The 20131-nt window shown below is 40.0% G+C and overlaps 1 protein-coding gene across 8 annotated transcripts in view; it reads left to right on the forward strand.

Annotated features, from left to right (window-relative positions):
- GRM7 (glutamate metabotropic receptor 7) overlaps positions 1-20131 on the forward strand; it is a 790597-nt gene that overhangs the window by 621332 nt on the left and 149134 nt on the right. The window contains exon 8 of one of the 8 annotated variants that reach the window (XM_045025651.1): positions 6066-6381. The exons of the other annotated variants lie outside the window; for them this stretch is intronic. Coding sequence (XP_044881586.1) covers positions 6066-6083 — 18 coding nt within the window. The 3' untranslated portion in view covers positions 6084-6381. Of the gene's footprint in view, positions 1-6065; positions 6382-20131 lie in introns of those variants that run through there. 8 annotated transcript variants of the gene reach the window in all.

The raw sequence follows: 20131 nt of genomic DNA on the forward strand, positions 1-20131 counted from the left end.
AAAAGAACAGGAGGACTTGTGGCACCTTAGAGACTAACAAATTTTTTTGAGCATAAGCTTTCGTGGGCTACAGCCCACTTCATCGGATGCATGCAGTGGAAAATACAGTAGGAAGATATATATATACACACACACAGAGAACATGAAACAATGGGTGTTACCATACACACTCTAAAGAGAGTGATCAGTTAAGGTGAGCTATTACTAGCAGGAGAGAGAAAAACTTTTTGTAGTGGTAATCAAAATGGTCCATTTTCAGCAGTTGACAAGAAGTTGTGCGGAACAGTGGAGGGGGAGAAATAAACATGAGGAAATAGTTTTACTTGTGTAATGACCCATCCACTCCCAGTCTTTATTTAAGCCTAATTTAATAGTGTCCATTTTGCAAATTAATTCCAATTCAGAAGTCTCTCGCTGGAGTCTGTTTCTGAAGTTTTTTTGTTGTAATATTGTGACTTTTAGGTCTGTAATCGAGTGACCCGGGAGATTGAAGTGTTCTCCGACTGGTGATGTGATAGCGAAGATTGTTTTTTTGTTTTGGGTTGTTGGGTTTTTTTGCTATAGATAAATAACATATTTGGGGTTTTTTCCTCCCTCATTTTTACCACCTCCCCCTGATAAAGGATGAGAAAATAAATTTTGCTATTAAATGTTCATGGCAGTTTTGCAATGCTGATGTAGTATAGTCAGTTTATGTTGAAGAGGACAAAATGCAGTTTACTTTCACATTCATATTTGGGTTGGTTTTTGTTTTTTTTTGAAGGTGGGTAGTTTTATTCTTGACACTTTTGATAACTCTAGGGTATGTTTTTATGGCCAGTTAGTAAATCTTTTTTCCTTACAATATGGAGCGCTTTCATTTTTCTGAAGCACACCTGCACGGGCTATCTGTTAGATAAACAGAAAAAGGCTTAAGGCATAACATTCAGGAGGCCTCTGGGTGCTCTGTATATGTTTTTCTTTTTGTCATAATCTACTTACAGAGCCAGTTTTATGAAGTGTCTGAGACAGTCTGGGCGTTTTTCTCAGGCCTGGTTGCTTCTATGTATCTTTATATTACCTTTGATTTCACACTTCTGGCAGGAATGTTTGCAAAAGCAGGGCTCAAGTTGTGCTGGAATGATGCTCTGGCACTTTTCTGGGGGGAGGTTGTAATGGCGTTTTGGTGCTATCATTTGCTCAAAGTGTTTTCCGGCACTTCTTTATTTAGGATGGAGTACATTGCAGCACCTCTTTTTTTAGGATTGGAGCACTGCGCTAAAGATGTATACTTTTTGTTCTGTGCATTCACAGGGCCAGATTCTGAGCTCTCTTACAGTCAGGGTAAATATGGAATACCTTCTCAGATTTCTCTTGAGTTACCCTGGATTCACATCACTGTCTCTGACATCAGAATCTGACCGAAAAGCAAGTGAGAAAATATCTTGTAACATTTTTGCTGCAACAAACCCTGGACATAAATTATGAATTTTCCACAGGGGAGAGAGGGTAGTATAATCACCAAATCTCCTTATGGTGTGATTGTTTTCTAATACCTAAAACGGCTCTTCCTGGGACATAAATCACGATTTAGTGAACACTCTGGCTGCATTTCATAGTGAGGATAAAATGAGCTGATGTCTAATTTTAAATGGTTTGACCAATATTCTACTGAAAAAATGTTGGATGTTGCATACACCCTGTAGTCAAGAAGAGTTCTGATTAAAAGAATATCAGTCTACCTCCCACTAAGAGGTCCTGCAAGTACATCCTGCCTCCCACTGTTTCTTGAAGATTTTTAACATCTCTTCCACCCCCCTCGTGACCTCCCTAACACATATTTGATATAGAATATTTATATTTTCTCTCCTCTCTGCAGCTTGAAATGCCTAATCCTCGATTTTAGACTCAGTAATCAGGCCAGCTCCATACCCATTCAAATGCAATATCTTGCCCTACAGTACATACCAAATTGCTCAGATTAAAGCTACTGTAATTAGACAATAAAAGTGTTAAACATGGTAATGTTATCATATGAAAACAGGTCTCTATTTCAGTTTGCTGATGTTGAGGGGACACTTGTGCATAATATGAAATAATCGAGAGAGAATGGCATCATTGCAAGGAAGAGAAATGCCTTGAATGTATTTAGCATTAAATGAATCATCATTCAGCTACAGTAAAATAGGATAGTTGGATTGTCAATGCATATGGTGCAGTATATCAAGTATCACAGGTGTATGTTACCAATGGCTCTGATTTTTATTAAAATTTAAATTCAAGGAAAGACCATGTTTAAATTCTGCTGAAGTTTCTTGATAGAAAGCTGCATGAATTGAGAAATTATTCCTATTGGCTATTTGCTGTCCTGAAAGGAAAGAGGAGAGGATGGGGAAAGCAAGAACATGTGCAAAGCCACAGCTCCTCTTGGAATAGTGTCTTCCAGATGTTAATTATATTATTACAAATTAACTTTTCTTTTTCAATAAGAGATGCTCACACATTTTCCATAAATATATCATATTTGATATATGATAATGTCATAAGACATATCAGCACCAGAAAAGCAGGTTATCATCAGGTTATTCTTAAGCTTCTGGCACTGTAACTTCAGGTTCACTATCATACTTTTCTATTTAACTATTGATTGTGTGATTATCTGTTGTTGGGCCTGTTGTTTTGTCATGGCATGTTTTAGGAACCCTCCCAAGAGATCATGTCAACTGGAAAAAAAAAAGTGTCATGGGCATTGTTTTTTTTTTATTATTATTTTGCATTTAAACAAAATAGGACATTTATTGCAAGTAAAGTTATCTAGTACTTGTGCAAGAGATATGTGTTCTATTTCCAGCTCTTTCTCAAGCTTCTTGTGTCAAAGTAAGCAAGTTATTTAACTTCTTGGTGCCTTTGTTTTCTGTATTTATAAAATAGGTACAAGAACAATATTAACCTACTTGAGAGGGGCATTGTACATATTTGCTAAGTGATCTTTGTAAAGAAGGTTGAGCTTCATAGGAAGAAAGCATGATAGAAGTGCAGATAATTGTGGATGATACCAAGCTGGGAGGTGTTGCAAGTGTTTTGGAGGATAGGATTAAAATTCAAAATGATCTGAACAAACTGGAGAAATGGTCTGAAGTAAATAGGATGAAATTCATTAAGGATCAAATGCAAAGTACTCCACTTAGAAAGGAACAATCGGTTTCACACATGCTAAATGGGAAATGACTGCCTAGGAAAGAGTACTGAAGAAAGGAATCTGGGGGTCATAGTGGATCACAAGATAAATGAGAGTCAACAATGTAACACAGTTTCCAAAAAAAAAAGCAAACATAATTTTGGGATGTATAAGCACATGTTCTAAGCATGAGAAGTAATTTTTTTGTAATAAGAAGTAATTCTTCTGCTCCACTCCGCATTGATTAGGCCTCAGCTGGAGTATTGTGTGTTCTGAGTGCCACATCTTGGGAAAGATGTGGACAAACTGAAGAAATTCCAAAGAAGAGCAACACAAATTATTAAAGGTCTAGAAAACATGACTTATGAGGGAAGATTAAAAATATTGAGTTTGTTTTGTCTGGAAAAGAGAAGGACTAAATGGGGGATGTAACAGTTTTCAAGTACATAAAATGTTGTTACAAGGATAAGGGAGAAAAATTGTTCTCGTTAACCTCTGAGGATAGGACAAGAAGCAATGGGCTTAAATTGTTGCAAGGGCAGTGTAAACTGGACATTAGGAAAAACTTCTTACCTGTCAGGGTAATTAAGCACTGGAATAATTTCCTATGGAGGTTATGGAATCACTGTCACTGAAGATTTTTAAGAGCAGGTTAGACAAACACCTATCAGTGATGGTCTAGATAATACTTAGTCCTGCCATGAGTACAGGGGACTGGACTAGATGACCTCTCCAGGTCCCTTCCATTACTACGTCTCTATGGTTGATTGAACATTGTTGGTCAAACACAGCTGACCTTTTCAACCACCACTTAACTTTCCAGATATTTTAAAGTGTTTGGCAGAGGTAGAAACTCATCACTCAGGGAAGAATTGGAAGTTTTCACTGGGAATTTGGTGCTGTGGGCCACTATCACTTCAGCATTGTTACTGAGAACCTGTTGTCTCTTAAGGTACGTCTACACTGCAGTAAAACAGCCACAGCTGGCCCATGTCAACTGACTCGGGCTCAGGCTGCGGTGCTATAAAATTGCAATGTAGACATCGAGGCTCATGCTGGTGTCTGGGCTCTAGGAACCCTCACCCCTCACAATATGTTCCTTGCAGTCTGGGATTTAACTGTGCGGGTCTGAAGTTTCAGATTCACTGAACTCCATGCAAGTATCCTAAAATCTCAAAATTCTTATCTATTTTAAAAAAAAAATAAGGAAGAAAAAAAGTACCGCAAAATCTTGAACTCCTATACCATCAGATGTGTTGATTGCAGGAGGAGAGGAAGTAGTTGAGCTAATAGACAGAATGTTATAAATGTGATTTGCACCAAATTTTAATCCAGTAACTAGAGCAGTGGTGGAACCGTGAACACAGTGGGAGCTGTGGAGGGCTCTGCCTGCGGACAATGTCTTGTGGCCCGCAATCAGATTGCCCTGATGGGTCGCATGCAGCCCGCGGGCTGCAGGATGCCCACCACTGAACTAGAGTTAATGAATTCTGAGATATATGCACATCGGTGAAATTAGAGTTCCAGGGTGAAATGTTGGCTCCTTTTGAAGTCAATGGCAAACTCCCGCTGATATCAGTGGAGCCAAGATTTCATGCCCAAGTGTGTGCCTGTTTCCTATTGGCTAGAAGTTCTTAGAGTCACTGACAGGAGAAGCTTGTTTGTAGTTTTCTGCACCTTAGGATTCTGACTTACTCTGGTTGTGCATATGTCACTAGAACCAGATTTGAACAGAAAAGAGCTGTCTGGAAGGAGGTTGGACTGATGCATTTGAACACTAAGTTCCTTGGGCTTTTCTTTAAGCATTTTGAACATGTAGAACCTGAGCTAGGGAGGAGGTGTCTGGGTCAGATGTTCAGAATGGGGCTCTGCTAAAGAAATCCATGTGGTTTTATTTTGTGGCTTAGTACCCGGTAAAATATGTGTTTTTAATCTTATTGCAGTAAACAACATTCCTACTATAACTTGCAGTATCACGGTATGCATGACATTTAGTTATAATCAAATTCATGCTTGTACTGGTGAGTACAGAAAACTTGCACATACGTCACTGAAGAATAATATATTCCTATAGCAGCTAACATTTTTCAGTCTGTTCATCTAATTAATGCTTTACTTCTAGCCTGGTAGCATCTTTACAGGTTGCTTCATTTTGTTTTAATTGCCTCAGCATCTCCAACTTGTCAAATGCACTCTTCCAGTTCAATATTATAGCTCATAAAGGTGCTACTGGGCATGAGGGTATTGATCAGACTTTGCATTATATTCTCAGGAAGACTGAAGACGCTATATGCTGGCTCGATAAAGATGGATGATGGAAAATATGCCATTCTGCCCATTATTGCTGCTTTATAGAGTTCCTAAATTGTCCACACTGAAACAACTTTCATTTCTAATGTACTAATAGTGGTTAAATTTTACTCTCCAAATAAACGGATGATCTCCCTCCACTTAATTTGTTTTCAGAAAGATAATTTCTACAGTAAAGGGCCCCAAATCTACTATGTACAGCAATACAAAGTATAAATAAATCTGTTCTATTCTAGATAAATACCCTCTAATTGTAAATTGTTTTGTAACACTTAGATGGGCATAGCCTGAAATATGATTGCCACTAAATGGATCAGTTTACATTCAGGAGTTAGCCGGGTGCTTAGAATTCCTTTCCTTTTCAGAATCTCCTCCAGCAATCAGTGATGAATTAGTACAATCTTCCTACCAAAGTGCTTGGAAGATTAATAGTACTTATAATTATCAATATAGTTGTACAAACATGTACGTTCTATAGATGTAGCACCCCAATAAATCCCTGTTTGCATTGCTTGTGGCCAAGTAAATCACTTTGTTTATTAGTAGAATCCATGTTCTTTGAGGAAATAACTGAATTGCATTATTTTCTTCACTACAGGCTTGGGCAGTATTTTAAAGGAATGGGAAGATGAAGAGAAATCAGGTTTTCATTAAACAATATGCATGTACTATAGCAAAGAGTCCTGTGGCACCTTTGCTACTTTTACAGATCCAGACTAACACGGCTACTCCTATAGTACTTGACACCATGTACTATAGTGTCTGACTGGTCTTAACACACAGAAGCATAGCTTATGGATTAATGGTCAACCTTTTTCGCCCGCACAGAAACATGGAAAGCAAAGGATAGTGAAGAGACTGAATCTCATCTGTGCGGATGCTAAATAAAACCAGAAATGTCATTTCTAAGGGAATGATTGACAAAGGGAACGATGTAACTTGCATACTGTGATTCTGTTGCCCCCGAGTAGAAATTTATAAAATCTTTACACTCATCTGTGCAGTTTATGCAAATCCTGTGTACTTCAACACCTCTTGAATCTCTTTGTGCTCAGACTAATCTGTTTAATGTTGTAAACATCTCTGTTACCGAATTTGGAAATAAAATGTTATGAATATTAGGGCAATGAATAGAGCAATAAAAAGTCTAAGCTTCTGGCAGGAGCCTGAATGTACCTGGCACTTTTGAAGAAATATTCAGAATAACATTTCACAAGCAGATGGTAATTTTTAGATAGATAGATATAAAAATTCAGGTTTAGTAAATCTTTCTGTCTGTCTGTCTGTCTCTGGAATGGAGAATATTTAGTGCAGCCAGAATCTCCAGAAAATTGAGTGGCCATACACTAACAACTCATCACTGAGCATGTGCAAACTGAGCTTTTTTGAAGTCATGCAATTTAGTCAAATTTGGGGTGAATTTTCATGGGAACAGGAAAAGACATATCTGGAGGGAGACCACCTGCCAGATAAAATATCTGTACATCAAAGCATGGAGGCAAAAGAGCCGCTCAGCTAAATGGTTGTAGACATTTCTTAATTGTATAGTTTTCCTTAACTTGGTTCTCAGAAATGATGAACCATTTTAGCTGAAACTTAAAATAGCATGGAAAATTTCAGCCCGAACAAGTATAATTTGGAAAAGATATAAGGAAAAGAAAATGGTATCTTTTAATAGGTTAGAGCTAGACAATGTTAATTATAGGCTCACCCTATAATTTACACGTGTGTGTGTGTGTGTGCATGCACAGACAAGTGTGTGCACACTTATCTGTGCCTGCACGCACACATATATATTCTGCACAAAGACACACACACACAATTGAGACTATTTTAGATCCTGATATTATTTTACAGCATCCAACAGACTTTAAAATGATAGTTTCAAGATTTCAACAAAATGGGTAAAAAAATTGGCATCATTTTCCTTCTTCATTTCAGTTACTGTCACTTAAATTGGCCCATGTAGTGCCATTTTCCACTTTTGTTACAGGGGGTAATGAGTAGCTGATGGTACAAAGGTACTACATTTGTGTTACAAGATTTCAGCCTTAAGATTGTAACTAAGATGAAAGATTTTCATGATGGTATGCATAATTCATGCGTTAAAAATCCTTAGTAAGTCAATTCAGCAAATTAGGTCTGAGTGTTGTTTAAAATTAAGATTTTATATATATGACTAGGATCTTTTCTTTCTTCTAGTATCATTACAGCATTGAAGGCCTTCCATTGACACAGCTTATGGTTCTCATTAAAAATTACTAGTTTAAAATCATTCATAAAGTCCATAGACTCCCTCATATTTATTTAAATGTGAATTACTGGATAATGAAATCTTTGGAGATGTAATTGTGTTAGAGATATTTAACTTTAGGATAGATGGAAAAAATATGGAACTAGAAATGGCTATATACACTTCAGCTATACTTTCTAAATTATTTCTCAGCAATATATGGTACAGCAAAAACACTTTACTGATTGGGTCACTATCTTCTGTTGCACACACAAAAAAATTGTGGGAAAGTATAAAGGCCTGGTTCATGGAAATGGCTAATATTTTAATTCCTCTTTTGATTAATTCATGTCTTTCATTAAAACATATATTCTATCTATCTATCTATCTATCCCTATATCTTTTATTGTTTAGACAGTCCTCATCTCCAATCCTGGAAGCATCTCAAGGAAAGACCCCACTATTTGTTCATTGTGTACCTGTACATACACCAAACAAACACAAAGCCCTAAAGTAATGGTCCAAAAATGATGTCTTTGTTTAGAGATACTGCAGTGTTTGCAGCTATAAGAGGAGAATATTGGTGTCCTTGAGTATATATTTTCTTGAAGGGCTAGAAGTGGCAGCGCTAGCGTACCAAAAGAGAGGCTGGTTTTGTGTTATTTCTTGGTCATTTGGAAGCATAAAATTTGTAAGCCTCAAGAAAAAAAAGTCTATTCTCTTGAAATTGCCAATCTGACTTTTCTGACCCAACAGATTCTAATAAGCTTCCAGAGTTTGGGTGCTGCTTCAACCTTTTCAGACTCCCCTTTCACTAGTGTTTGTACTCAGTAATGTAAATTCCACAGCAGTTAGAACCAACAGTTATGTAGGTTGATTGGTGATTCAGTTTGAGTTGAGTTCCCCGGCTTTTGTTAATTGTCTAATTAGGTCTGCATTACACTTTTGGCACTTTTTTTTTTCAGTTTGCATTGCGGAGGATTTTTTTCTGCATTTTTGTTGTATTTTAAGAAAAGAAAATATGAAGTTGTAATTCGATGTTGTTCATGAGCTTTTGGGGCCAGATCATTGTTCTTATGAATCACTGGTCTCTCCAAGGTAATGGTGTTCTGAGTCCACATAAAATCTGAAATTCTGGTCAAAGATGTATGCCTGGCTATATGGGAATTAGTCCATGGAATATCTGTGCATAAATACAACGTCTTAATAATCTTGTCTTATTATCTGTATTTCTAAATTAATGTATTTCATCAGGTCCTGTCCCTTCCTTGGCACAAACCTCATTCAAAACTGATTAGTTCTGGGTCTCTAGCACAGCCCTGTATCCTTCTAAACTTCCTTCCAGGACACTTGCCTGTGAATATTGGGTGATCCTAGTTGCTTTTCTTAACTCTATTTAGAAGGCCCTGGAGTTCTCTTCAAAATCCCACTGACTATGTCTCCAACTTCTGGGTTTAAAAAAAAACGAAAAAAAAAAACCCTAAACTTTTATTTAACCAAAGTAAACATAACATAAACATAACAGTAGTTTTCAGTAACCTTCTACTTCTTACTCCCAGAGGAAAAGCCTAATTTTATAAGACCCCAGCACTTCTTCCTTCCTGATCATCTGTTTGGCTCCCTGGCCCCACTGTGATCCTGCTCCATCTCAATTGTCCTTACTTTTCCTGTTCAGCATGATGGAGTTTCACCAACTCTCTCTCTCTTTCTCTCTGTAACTGAAGTCTGAGTTTCTCCTGCATCTCTGCATTGTCCAGTGTTACTCTTTCATTTGAACTTCCCTATTTGTAGGGTCTTTTTCCCACCATGTATTTATTGGTATTTTTTCAGAATTCTGCTTTCTCCATTGTGCTTTCAGCCACATTGTATATCATCCAGGTAAAAAATGAAATTGTACAAAATATGTTTAGTGTGCCACTAAAATACATTATCACCATCACACAAGTACTTTGGCTTCCAAGATATTATGGCCATGGATGCCACACAAATGCTCTATATATCTATTCTGATATTTTGTTCTCTCATTAGATTCTGTTATCCTTCATTGTTCATATCAACCATGACCGCCATGAATACCGTAAATTGGTCTTAACTTGTGCAGTCTTAATCTCCCTGAGCCAGCTGGATGGGAATTTTTCAAACCATTGGGCTGCTGAATGTCCGTATGCTTATTCCTTAGTCTTCAATCATAGTTTAAAATGTACACTAGTAGGTAGGATAGAAATCACATAAGTCCCACTCATATGCTGTGATTATGGATCTGATTTCAGTTTTAATGAAATAAAACTGATGATGGGTGTAACACAATAGACATTTTAACTAACTACGTTTACATACTTCCATAGTAAAGTAAAAGAAGGTCAATAGCTGAGCTCCTACCCACATTTGCCAACTTTCACGCAGTAAATAAGCACCCCGACTTTCACAATAAGCCAAAAATCAAGCTAATCCCATTTCAAAGCAAGGCCAAAATAAGCCTATCCCTAAGAATGCCAACACTCTATATGACTGTGTTGGACCTGCTGTGCACCCTTGATTCTCTCCCCTCCTTGCCTCTGCTTGCCAGGAACCAATCAAAAAAAGAAGAAGCAGCAAGCCAAAAACTAGCCAGCAAAAAACTCACAAGCCAATTAAGCCAAAAAAAAGCCCAATTTCTGCTTTTTTCCCGTGGGTTTGGCATGTCTGCTCCTACCCCGATAAATACAAAACCTGAAAATACAATATTATCCATGCAAGTGCTCATGTGCTATATTGCTATATTCCACAGATAAGAATTGAGCAAAGCATTGCAAAACAATAATGTGTGCATTATAATCAAATTCATGGCTGGGATATTCAAAGACGCTATTAGGGTTTAGTTTCCTACTTCCCTGAGGCTGCTTTCAAAATTTCACCCAATGTGCATCGTAATCCAGAGAATGCCTCAAGCTTCCTCAGCATTTCCTTGGACACCCACATGCAAACACTTTGCATATAATGCCAGATTTAAACCAAGCAATGAGATATGGACTCTGATAACATACACACACAGTACTTTTCTCTCTGTCACATTAATAGACAGTATAAATTCATACTACAGATAAAGTACTGTAGAACAAAAGAATGTGCTGCAGCAACATCTTAGATGAGAAGCAGGAGAAATCTTATTAGGGTATCTTATTTATTTAGTTGGTTATTTGTAGGACCATTTTATTTTTTAAGTGACAGTCCTGGACAAGCCTTTGACATAGTTAAATGGACATAAAAGAAAAGTTTGACATAACAAAATAATATAAAAATAGATAGCTGCTCCTTCCCCTCACCACAAAACCAGAGACTAGGAAGCTAACCATTCAGAGATTAAAGTGGTTTGAGCATTGGCCTGCTAAATCCAGGGTTGTGAGTTCAATCCTTGAGGGGGCTACTTAGGGATCTGGAGCAAAAATCAGTACTTGGTCCTGCTAGTGAAGGCAGGGGGCTGGACTTGATGACCTTTTGAGGTCCGTTCTAGGAGATAGGTATATCTCCTATTATTAAACCAAACCATTGCAGTAACTTGCCTTGCCCACCAACACCATCCCTTATTGTGTCCCCACCTTCCTCAAAAGCCTCAGTAAACAGATGAATCTGAAGCTCAGCTGATTTGGGCTATTTTAAATCTAGCCTGGGGGAGTAAATTCCCAAGACTGAAGACTACTAATGGGAAATGCTTTTTCAGCAGCCCTCACTCTTTTATATTAAGGGGGCTCCAGCAGAAGTGTCTGTGTTGATGGCCTCTGTGGCAAAGGGGCCTGGAGAGATGGTTTGTCTTTCAGAAAGGCATGTTCTAAACCATTTTAAGGCTTTGTCGATCAAAAGCAGCACCTGCAACACCACCTAGAAACTAGTAAGCAGTCATACAGATTCCAAATGTATGGCCAGATACAGCCATTAATAAACAGAAAGCCAGATTCTGCACCAGCTCCAGTTTGGGGGATGATTTAAGCTGCAGTTCCCTTGCAGAGAACATTGCAATAGTCTAAGCTTGGGGTGAAGGAGTCACAGATCACGGTGGTCAGGTTCACAGCTGTAAGAAATTGTCACAATCTCTGGGCACAACTACACTAGAGAGTTCACAGCGGCGCAGCGGCACTGATGTAGCTGTGCTGCTGTAAACTCTCTAATGTAGCCGCTCTAAGCTGACAGAGGAGAGCTGTCACGTCAGCTTAACTACTCCAGCCCCTGCAAGCGGCAGTAGCTATGTCAGCGGGGGAAGCTCTCCTGCCAACGTAGTGTCGTCCACAATGGCAGTTATGTCGGTGTAACTTATGTCGCTCAGGGGGGTGATTTAGTCACATCTCTGAGTGACATAAGTTATGCTTATATAAGCTATTGTGTAGACCTAGCTTCTGGATCAAATCAAGATGAGGAATAAAAGAAGCCTTCTTTGCCACTGTTCCTATAGGATAATCCCATAGCACCTGTGGATCCATTGGTGACTGCAGAATTGTAAGTCCCACAACAAATGTTGGGTGTTTTCAAATTAAAAGGAAAGATATAATCCTTACTGTATCTCCTGCTTGCTTCCTCAAGCCTTCCAACATCTAGACCTCTTCAGTGCTTCATCTAAACACTGGGTAGGGTATCTGAAAGGACTGACTGGGTGGGATGACAGAAACAGACCCTTGGAGAGTAGCTGTTGTCTCCTCACTATCTATTACAAGGGCCTCAGATGCATGTTGAAGAAGAGGAGGAACAAAATTAAGATGCACATGAGAGAGCCTTTGCCCACAATTACTCTGAGATTTCAAAGGGAAGGGCAAAGCCACTGAAGATTAGTCAAATCTGCTCCTGCTAGAATTCATAGGTGAGCCAGTAACACATCTCAGTCAACACTATCGTAGGGGGTGGGTTGGTTTAACAATATCAGAGAGCCACATGAGGTCTGATTCTCCCCTGGTTTTCCGATTCTCCACTGCTTTGAAGCATGAGTCATTATTTACAACTGGGTAGAGAATAAAACACCACGAAATTTGAATGGTAGGGATTTGCACTCCCTTTGTACAAGGGTAAAGGGCTATGCAAAGTATAAGGAAGTGGAGAATTAGACCCCCCGCCCATGTTCCTTCTGGTATGGTTAGTTTCATCCATTGTCAGGAGTTTGCTTGCCACTGTTACTGGAGTGGTCTCTGTACCATGCTTGGCTTATAGTAACCATCTGGTAGAATTAACCCCAACGTAGCCAACCACTCACAGAATTCTTTGCCATTAGGTCACACCCTGTCTCCTGTTTCTTTCCATTGTAGATGGAGCTTTGCATACTATCCATGAGACAAGGAGTCTTTCAACTATAAAACAAAAACAAAACATGCCAAATGGTGAATATAGAAACAATTGGTGTATTTAAACATTCTCTGTATGTTGAACAAATATTAACACAGTCATTACTGCTGTTTTTTATATCTATAAGTGTTTTGAAGGACTATTTTTTTGATATAGTGAAATAACTCCAACAGAGAGCGAGGCACTAAGGCTACAAAATATAAAACTGAAAAGACTTCTGCTAAAAATATAAGAGTAGCTTTTTGTGCAACGGCTCAGCCAAGCCAATAGGAAATTCTCATTTAAAAATTAAGACTTTTCTAAAATGAGTATGTTTTAAATGTATTGTTAATGCAACCATAATAAATAAACATTCCATAGAACATCATATAACGACAGAGCATATCAATCTAAGGTGTACTGTTGAGGCAGCTACTGTTTCCTGTCATGTTTTTCTGGGCAGAACCAACTCATTGAAATAGGAGATTTGTGCGGGACTGTATAGAAAATATCTTGGTAGTCCTTCTTTTATTCTAAATGCATTAAACATATTGTCTTATTAAATCCCTGCCAAGAAGTAAAATTACAGAAGTTCATTAAAATACCCAGTCAAACTTCCCCTGAGCTCTAGGGTATGTTTTCATGGACCCTAATGAGAGATAGATAGAACCGAAATAGGCTGTATGTATATATATTTCTTACTATATATATATATATATATAGTATATATATATATAGTGTATATATATTTCTTACTATATATGCCATTCTATAGTAATAAATAAATAAATGTGTTCGTCTCTAAGGTGCCACAAGTACTCCTGTTCTTTTTGCTGTTACCAAGGGTGGTGTGAGTTTTTCCTGAGCTTTATGTTATAGAACTCCACCAGTTTTAAACGACGTGTCTTTACATCTTCTCCTGTCTTGGCCCATAACTTCTGTCTTTTTATTGTTGCTGCTTTGTTTGTTCCAGTGACTAGTTTTGTAAGTCTGCTCAACTTTACTTGCATTCAGCGTTAATGCCAAATGCAATAGAAGTGAAACAGACTTCCACCACCAGTAGCTGGCATTAGCAGATGGAGCAGTGAGTTAGCAATTAAAAAGGGCACTTCAGTGGAGTCTGAAGTATGTTTTCCTTTCCTGTCTGAAATACTGGAGGCCTTCTGGAGTTTTTACACTGCTATTCTCAGAATGCATTTGGAGGCTATAAGTCTTGCGGTGTTAATGATTCCATATGATTCTTGGAATTTGGGTTTTTAATATTTGCTTCTCAGTATTTTGCTCATGATATCTATAATGTAAATATACCTTAAAGTGAACTTCTTTTGGTGTTAACCGATGACTTACAAGAGTTATGCTTTTGTGGTAATGCCATTGGCTGAATAGTTAGGAGCCTATTCTGTCTGAGAATTATAAAGCTGACAAACTGAAGACAGTAATCCTTCATTACACATTATAAAGCTAATGCTGACATTCCATTTTATACACTATTGGCTTTGCTAAGATTTTTGGCACTTGTGTGAGCACACTCACTCATAGTAACAGATCCTCAGCTGGTGTGAACTGTTATAGCCTCATTGATTTCAGTGGAGCTATAAAATGTAACACTAGCTGGGGATCTGCCTCACAAGCTCTAGAGTTTCTGCTTCTTGTGCAAGGAATATCAAATACACTATCACATTATGACCCTGCATTAAAGTGTTCAAAAAGTTAACATTTCTAAGAGGGGGCTCTGTGTACTTTGAAAAAACAGCAATAATAATAATAATACATATATCTTTCCTGTGTGTGCACAGGATATAGAGAGAGAGAGAGAGAGAGAGAGAGAGAGAGTGTGTGTATGTGGAGGCCCATGGAATCTTCATACACAGTCACACTTGTGAAAGATCATAACCACAGTAGAAAAGGGGTTTACGAGAATATTATTTTGTAATACATTGACTGTGAGCATATGAAGTGACTGCTGGATGATTTGAAATTTTGATACTTTTTTTCCCCTTATATCCATTTGCAAAATAATTCATGCAGGCCTGATCCAGCACCTACTGATGTAATTCTTAAGTGAGACCAAACGATATATTTTCCCTTCCTTTCCCTAGTTTTTTATAGTTGTTCTCTGCTACCTGCGAACCTTGAAAAACAGCATTTTTAAAAATGAAAGACTACAGCAGTGGTCCCCAACCTTTTTGTGACCAGTAGCACATTCATGTTTTCAGAAGAGTGTGGCGGGCGCCAACAATTTTTCAAGGCTTATTTTGGATTTGTACATTAAATAATACAAAAAAAAATTTAATATAACATAATATATGAATCAAGAGAGAAGCCGCGAGGACAGAGAACACTGGCGCCCGCAGCCCCGGAGTACTCTGTCCCCAGCAGGCGCGGGGGCCCGGATTCTCTCCCCTGCTGGGCACTAGGCGAGTCCCGCGTCTGCCGGGGACCGAGAACACCAGCACCCTCAGCCTGCAGCCCCGGAGCTCTCTGTCCCTGGCAGACACAGGGACACAGCTTCTCACCTGTGGGGCACTAGGCAGGCCCCGCACCTGCCGGGAACAGAGAACACTGTGCCCGCAGCCTGAGTTCTCTGTCCCCGGCAGGCGCAGGGCCGCGGCTTCTCTCCCCTGCTGAGCACTAGGCGGGCACACATAAATGCCCTGGAGGGCGCCATGGTGCCCGCGGGCACCACGTTGGGGACCACTGGACTACAGGGTATGTTTAGCTTGCTGGCTAGAGACTTAGCTGTAGAGGGATGGGAATGCATTGGTTCACTATTGGTTCACTATTGGTTCACTATTGGTTCACTATTATTAACCTATTTTACCTGGGTGGTAATGTATACCATATAAGCTGCACTACCACAGAGTGAATTGAAGTATATCAGCTTTTGGCAACTCTGAGCATAGGTATAATTTTCCTGCAGCTCTAGGCGGGCACACATAAATGCCCTGGAGGGCGCCATGGTGCCCGCGGGCACCACGTTGGGGACCACTGGACTACAGGGTATGTTTAGCTTGCTGGCTAGAGACTTAGCTGTAGAGGGATGGGAATGCATTGGTTCACTATTGGTTCACTATTGGTTCACTATTGGTTCACTATTATTAACCTATTTTACCTGGGTGGTAATGTATACCATATAAGCTGCACTACCACAGAGTGAATTGAAGTATATCAGCTTTTGGCAACTCTGAGCATAGGTATAATTTTCCTGCAGCTCTAAAAATGTCACAAGAAAAAAAAATTGTATGAATATAAAAGCTAAGGGAAATCGGGCTAGGAGACTATCAGAGAAACATTTTCATATGTTTCAGTGATATTAAAAAAAAATAAAAGTTTCAGGAGCTCACACCCAAGCTAGAATGCAACAAAAGTGTATACACCTTTACCTCAATATAACACAACCCAATATAATATGAATTTGGATATAATGCGGTCAAGCAGTGCTCCAGGGGGCGGGGCTGCGCACTCCGGTGGATCAAAGCAAGTTCAATATAACACAGTTTCACCTATAATGCGGTAAGATGTTTTGGCTCCCAAGGACAGCGTTATATCAAGGTAGAAGTGTATATACAATATATAGTATAGCACAATATTTTGCCTCATCTCCTAGATTATTCTTTTACATTTCCATCAACCTGTAAGCAGGCAGAATGAGTAAAAGTAATGTAAATACAGTAATAGGAGGTTAAACAACAAATAACCCATATTTTTAAAACAGTTAATATTTTTCCACCTACACACCACTTCTTGGGTTCCTCTTAACAAGTCTAATGTATTATTTTGTTAAGAAATGTATTCTAGTGGGAAATACCTGCTGGAATTTTAGCAGATAATCAGCAGACTAGGCTACTTGTTTAAAATAAGGTTGGGGGGGGTAGAGGGAGAGAGAATTTCTTATTACCTGGAAATGGAAATATGTATGAGAAATGCAGCTGTTTTTCTATTCGCCTAAGCACCTACCTGCCATTAGCAGACTGGGTTATTAGACTACTTATCCAACTACAACCCATGCTATGTACTAGGAAGCTTACACATACCTGTCCTGTAACAAACAGGAGACTTCCTTCTCTGGGCATGTCAGCTAACCTGCTTAGATGACAATTGGAAAAACAAGGTGGGGAAGGTAACATTTCTATTGGACCAAATTCTGTTGTTCGTCTGCAGAAGTTGGCCTGATAAAAGATATTATCTCACCACCTTGTGTCTCTAATATCTTGGGACCCACACGGCTACAATAACACTGTGTATGACCACTCAGATCACTTACAATAGGTATGCTGTGCATAGGAGACTCAAGGGAGGGACACAAAGAGGGGGCACCAGCTAAAGGGGAGGGGCACGTGACCCCCCACATGACTCCTCCCCACCCCCAGCCCCCTGCGCTTTCCCTGTCCCCTCCCCATCTCACGTTGCCTGGGGGAGGCTCTGTCCTCCCCCTGTGCTGGATACAGACTTCTGAACCGCAGGGCTCTCCCGGGAATCACAGTGGTGAAAGGAGCAGAACCGCCTCCAGCCCTATCGTCTGGCAGGGCTGTACAGACCCCAGACAGGAGAGAGACAGCTGCGTGGAAGGGCTGGGGGGGTTGCACCAGAGGAGCTGCCGGGCAGCCTAACGTTCTGCTTCTGTGCGTTTCTGGTACGGTGTACCAGCAATAAATATCTTAATGGTACGAGGTACCTGACCGTACCATCCTACTTGCACCACTGTGTGACTCTGAACTCAGCCATCTCTGGGAACATAGTGATGCATTACAGCCATTCACAGATGGCTTTAGCCCTGTATATTCATTAGGGAGCCATTAGGCCTGGCATTAGATAGAGAAACATAGAAACTTGGGGACATACTGAATTCAGGGTTGGAGCCCATGTGCACTCTGTAATTCAGTAATCATGTAAAAAAAATAGCAGTGCTATACCATACTGCTTAATGGCAATCCCCAAATTAACCATGGTCCGTTAAGAGTAATGTATTGCCAGAAACCAGTCCCGTCCCATTGAGTATAATGTTAATCGGATTCAGTTATTGCCAACAGGCCTGCCACTTATTGACAACATTTTCTGGAAGAAAAGCCCAAACTGCAGGCAAGTTTGTGTGGCTGCAGACAGGGAATGAACTACTGGGATGTGCAGGGAACTTCTCCCTGCACTCTCTAGGCTGCGTCCTGTGCTGGTACTGGGGGCCCAGACTCCACATGGCCCAGGGCTTCCTGCCCTGGCTGCAGCCCCACAAGCCAGGCTTTCGGTTATTGTCAGCCTTCAGATAACAGCAACGTTTTGCTGGGAAGCAAGAGGTTGCTCATAAGCAGAATCTACAATATGTGGTTTAAAAGGACTAATAACACATCTTTCTTACCCTTGGGCTCTGGATATATATAATACTTGGAAAAACTTTCAGAATTTTGCCCTAATATGAATAAAAATTGAACAGCCAGCATGAACACAGCAGACATTCTAATGCCATGTTACTTTACTATTCATGTTTATGTGCATTACCATATCACCCAGGAATCTTAACCATGGATCATGACCCCCATTGTGCTAGGTCCCGTACAAACACAAAAAAGACCATCCCTGCCCCAAAGAGCTTGCAGTCTAAGGAGGGATTTGAAGGAGGATGTTGAGGTAGCATTGCTGATGTTTATGGGCAGCATAGGAACCGTAGAGGAGTGAGGTTAAATAGGAAGGGGGAGATGGAGCCGACTGTGGGACAAAGGAGGATGAGGGAGCATGTTATGCTGTAGAAGAGTGCTGTGGTTTTAACTTTCAAAAGGAGATTTTGGATGACTTTGTTCATTGTGTCTCCCTTCTGGGTTTTAGGAGGGCCGTTGCATGGAGGGGAGGTCAAAAGAGAGGAACAGATTGGGTTTTTTTACTTATGCTTTGTAAAGCAATGCAAAATCCATTGCTGACATTGATGTGGTGGGCCCCACTCCTTTACATCCGAGACGGTATGGGGCTTAATTCCACACCCAAGAAAAATCTTACGCACTGCAGTGAGTCTTGTGCCTACTGCCTACCTGGCCCAAATGTATGATATGTGTGAGGACATATCTCACCATGGAAGGGTTTTGGAGTTGTGGTGAAAGGCTGTGCTGGTAAGGGAAGATTTGTGCACCCTCTGTGTGTGATACATTCTGTACCATTCACCAGCCCAGTATCTTACTGGTAGCAAGGGGATGGCGTATGCATCTAAATGTTTGCCACACAAAATATTTCTCTGGTTTATCTAATGTAGCTCCTAAATTTTGTGGGTTGTTTTCTTCCTAGAATCAGTAAAAAGAAATATTACCTGATGCTGGAAAATTGAACTCCCCCATACAGCTGAGAGAACTGAAAAATTGCTTCCTTTCTCTTTTCTACAGTTTTTCTTGTGAATAACATCTGCAGTCTGCCACAGCAGAATTGGAGCCAGGAGCCCCCTGTGCAGCTACAGGGCACCCTTTATTAGAAGGTGGGGTATGCTTCTTGCAGTGGCTCTAAATGTTTTTTAAAGTTAAAAGAGATCATTAATCTGTCTTTTCAGGCTTCTTGAAACTGTTCCAGAGGTCTGCTTGGAGGTATAAAAACAATTAGACCCACTGCATGTGCTGGATGCCTTTGCTACCATCCTCCCCGTAACAAATCCATGTGATGCATTCAGTTGAGGCAATTACTAGATAAATCTCTCTCACCCACGCGCTCACACACAGAGAGCTGGAACTAAAACTCTGTTGCTTCAGCTCCAAAAGCTTAGGCTTCTACCGTTTGAGCTAAAGTTCTCTATTGTTTAGCACTACTAGTGTATCCATTAACCTCCCTGTGGTCCAGCCAGTGGATGTAACCACACACACACACACTCTCTCTCTCTCTCTCTAATGTAATCCCTTATCCCCAGGCATCTGAAGTTCTGAGCTGGGAAGTCATTACGGATAACCAGGGGGTGCTGCCTTGGGTGCCAACCACCCGCCTTGCTTGCTTGTTACTTTTGTGTTAGGGGCATTTTAAAAGGTTTCTGCCCTTGATGACAAAAAACCCCAAGGGCTAGCCCTGGTTCTGTGGCTCACGGGAATTGAAATCTAGTGATTTATATTTACATCATAGCAAATGATGCACTTTATATTTCATTCCTTTTCCATCTGCACTCCTCTGAGGCAGGAGTTTTGCCAATCTGGCTT

The sequence above is a fragment of the Mauremys mutica genome, chromosome 7 (genome assembly GCF_020497125.1).
Source record: "Mauremys mutica isolate MM-2020 ecotype Southern chromosome 7, ASM2049712v1, whole genome shotgun sequence".
NCBI classification, from domain to species: Eukaryota; Metazoa; Chordata; order Testudines; family Geoemydidae; genus Mauremys; species Mauremys mutica.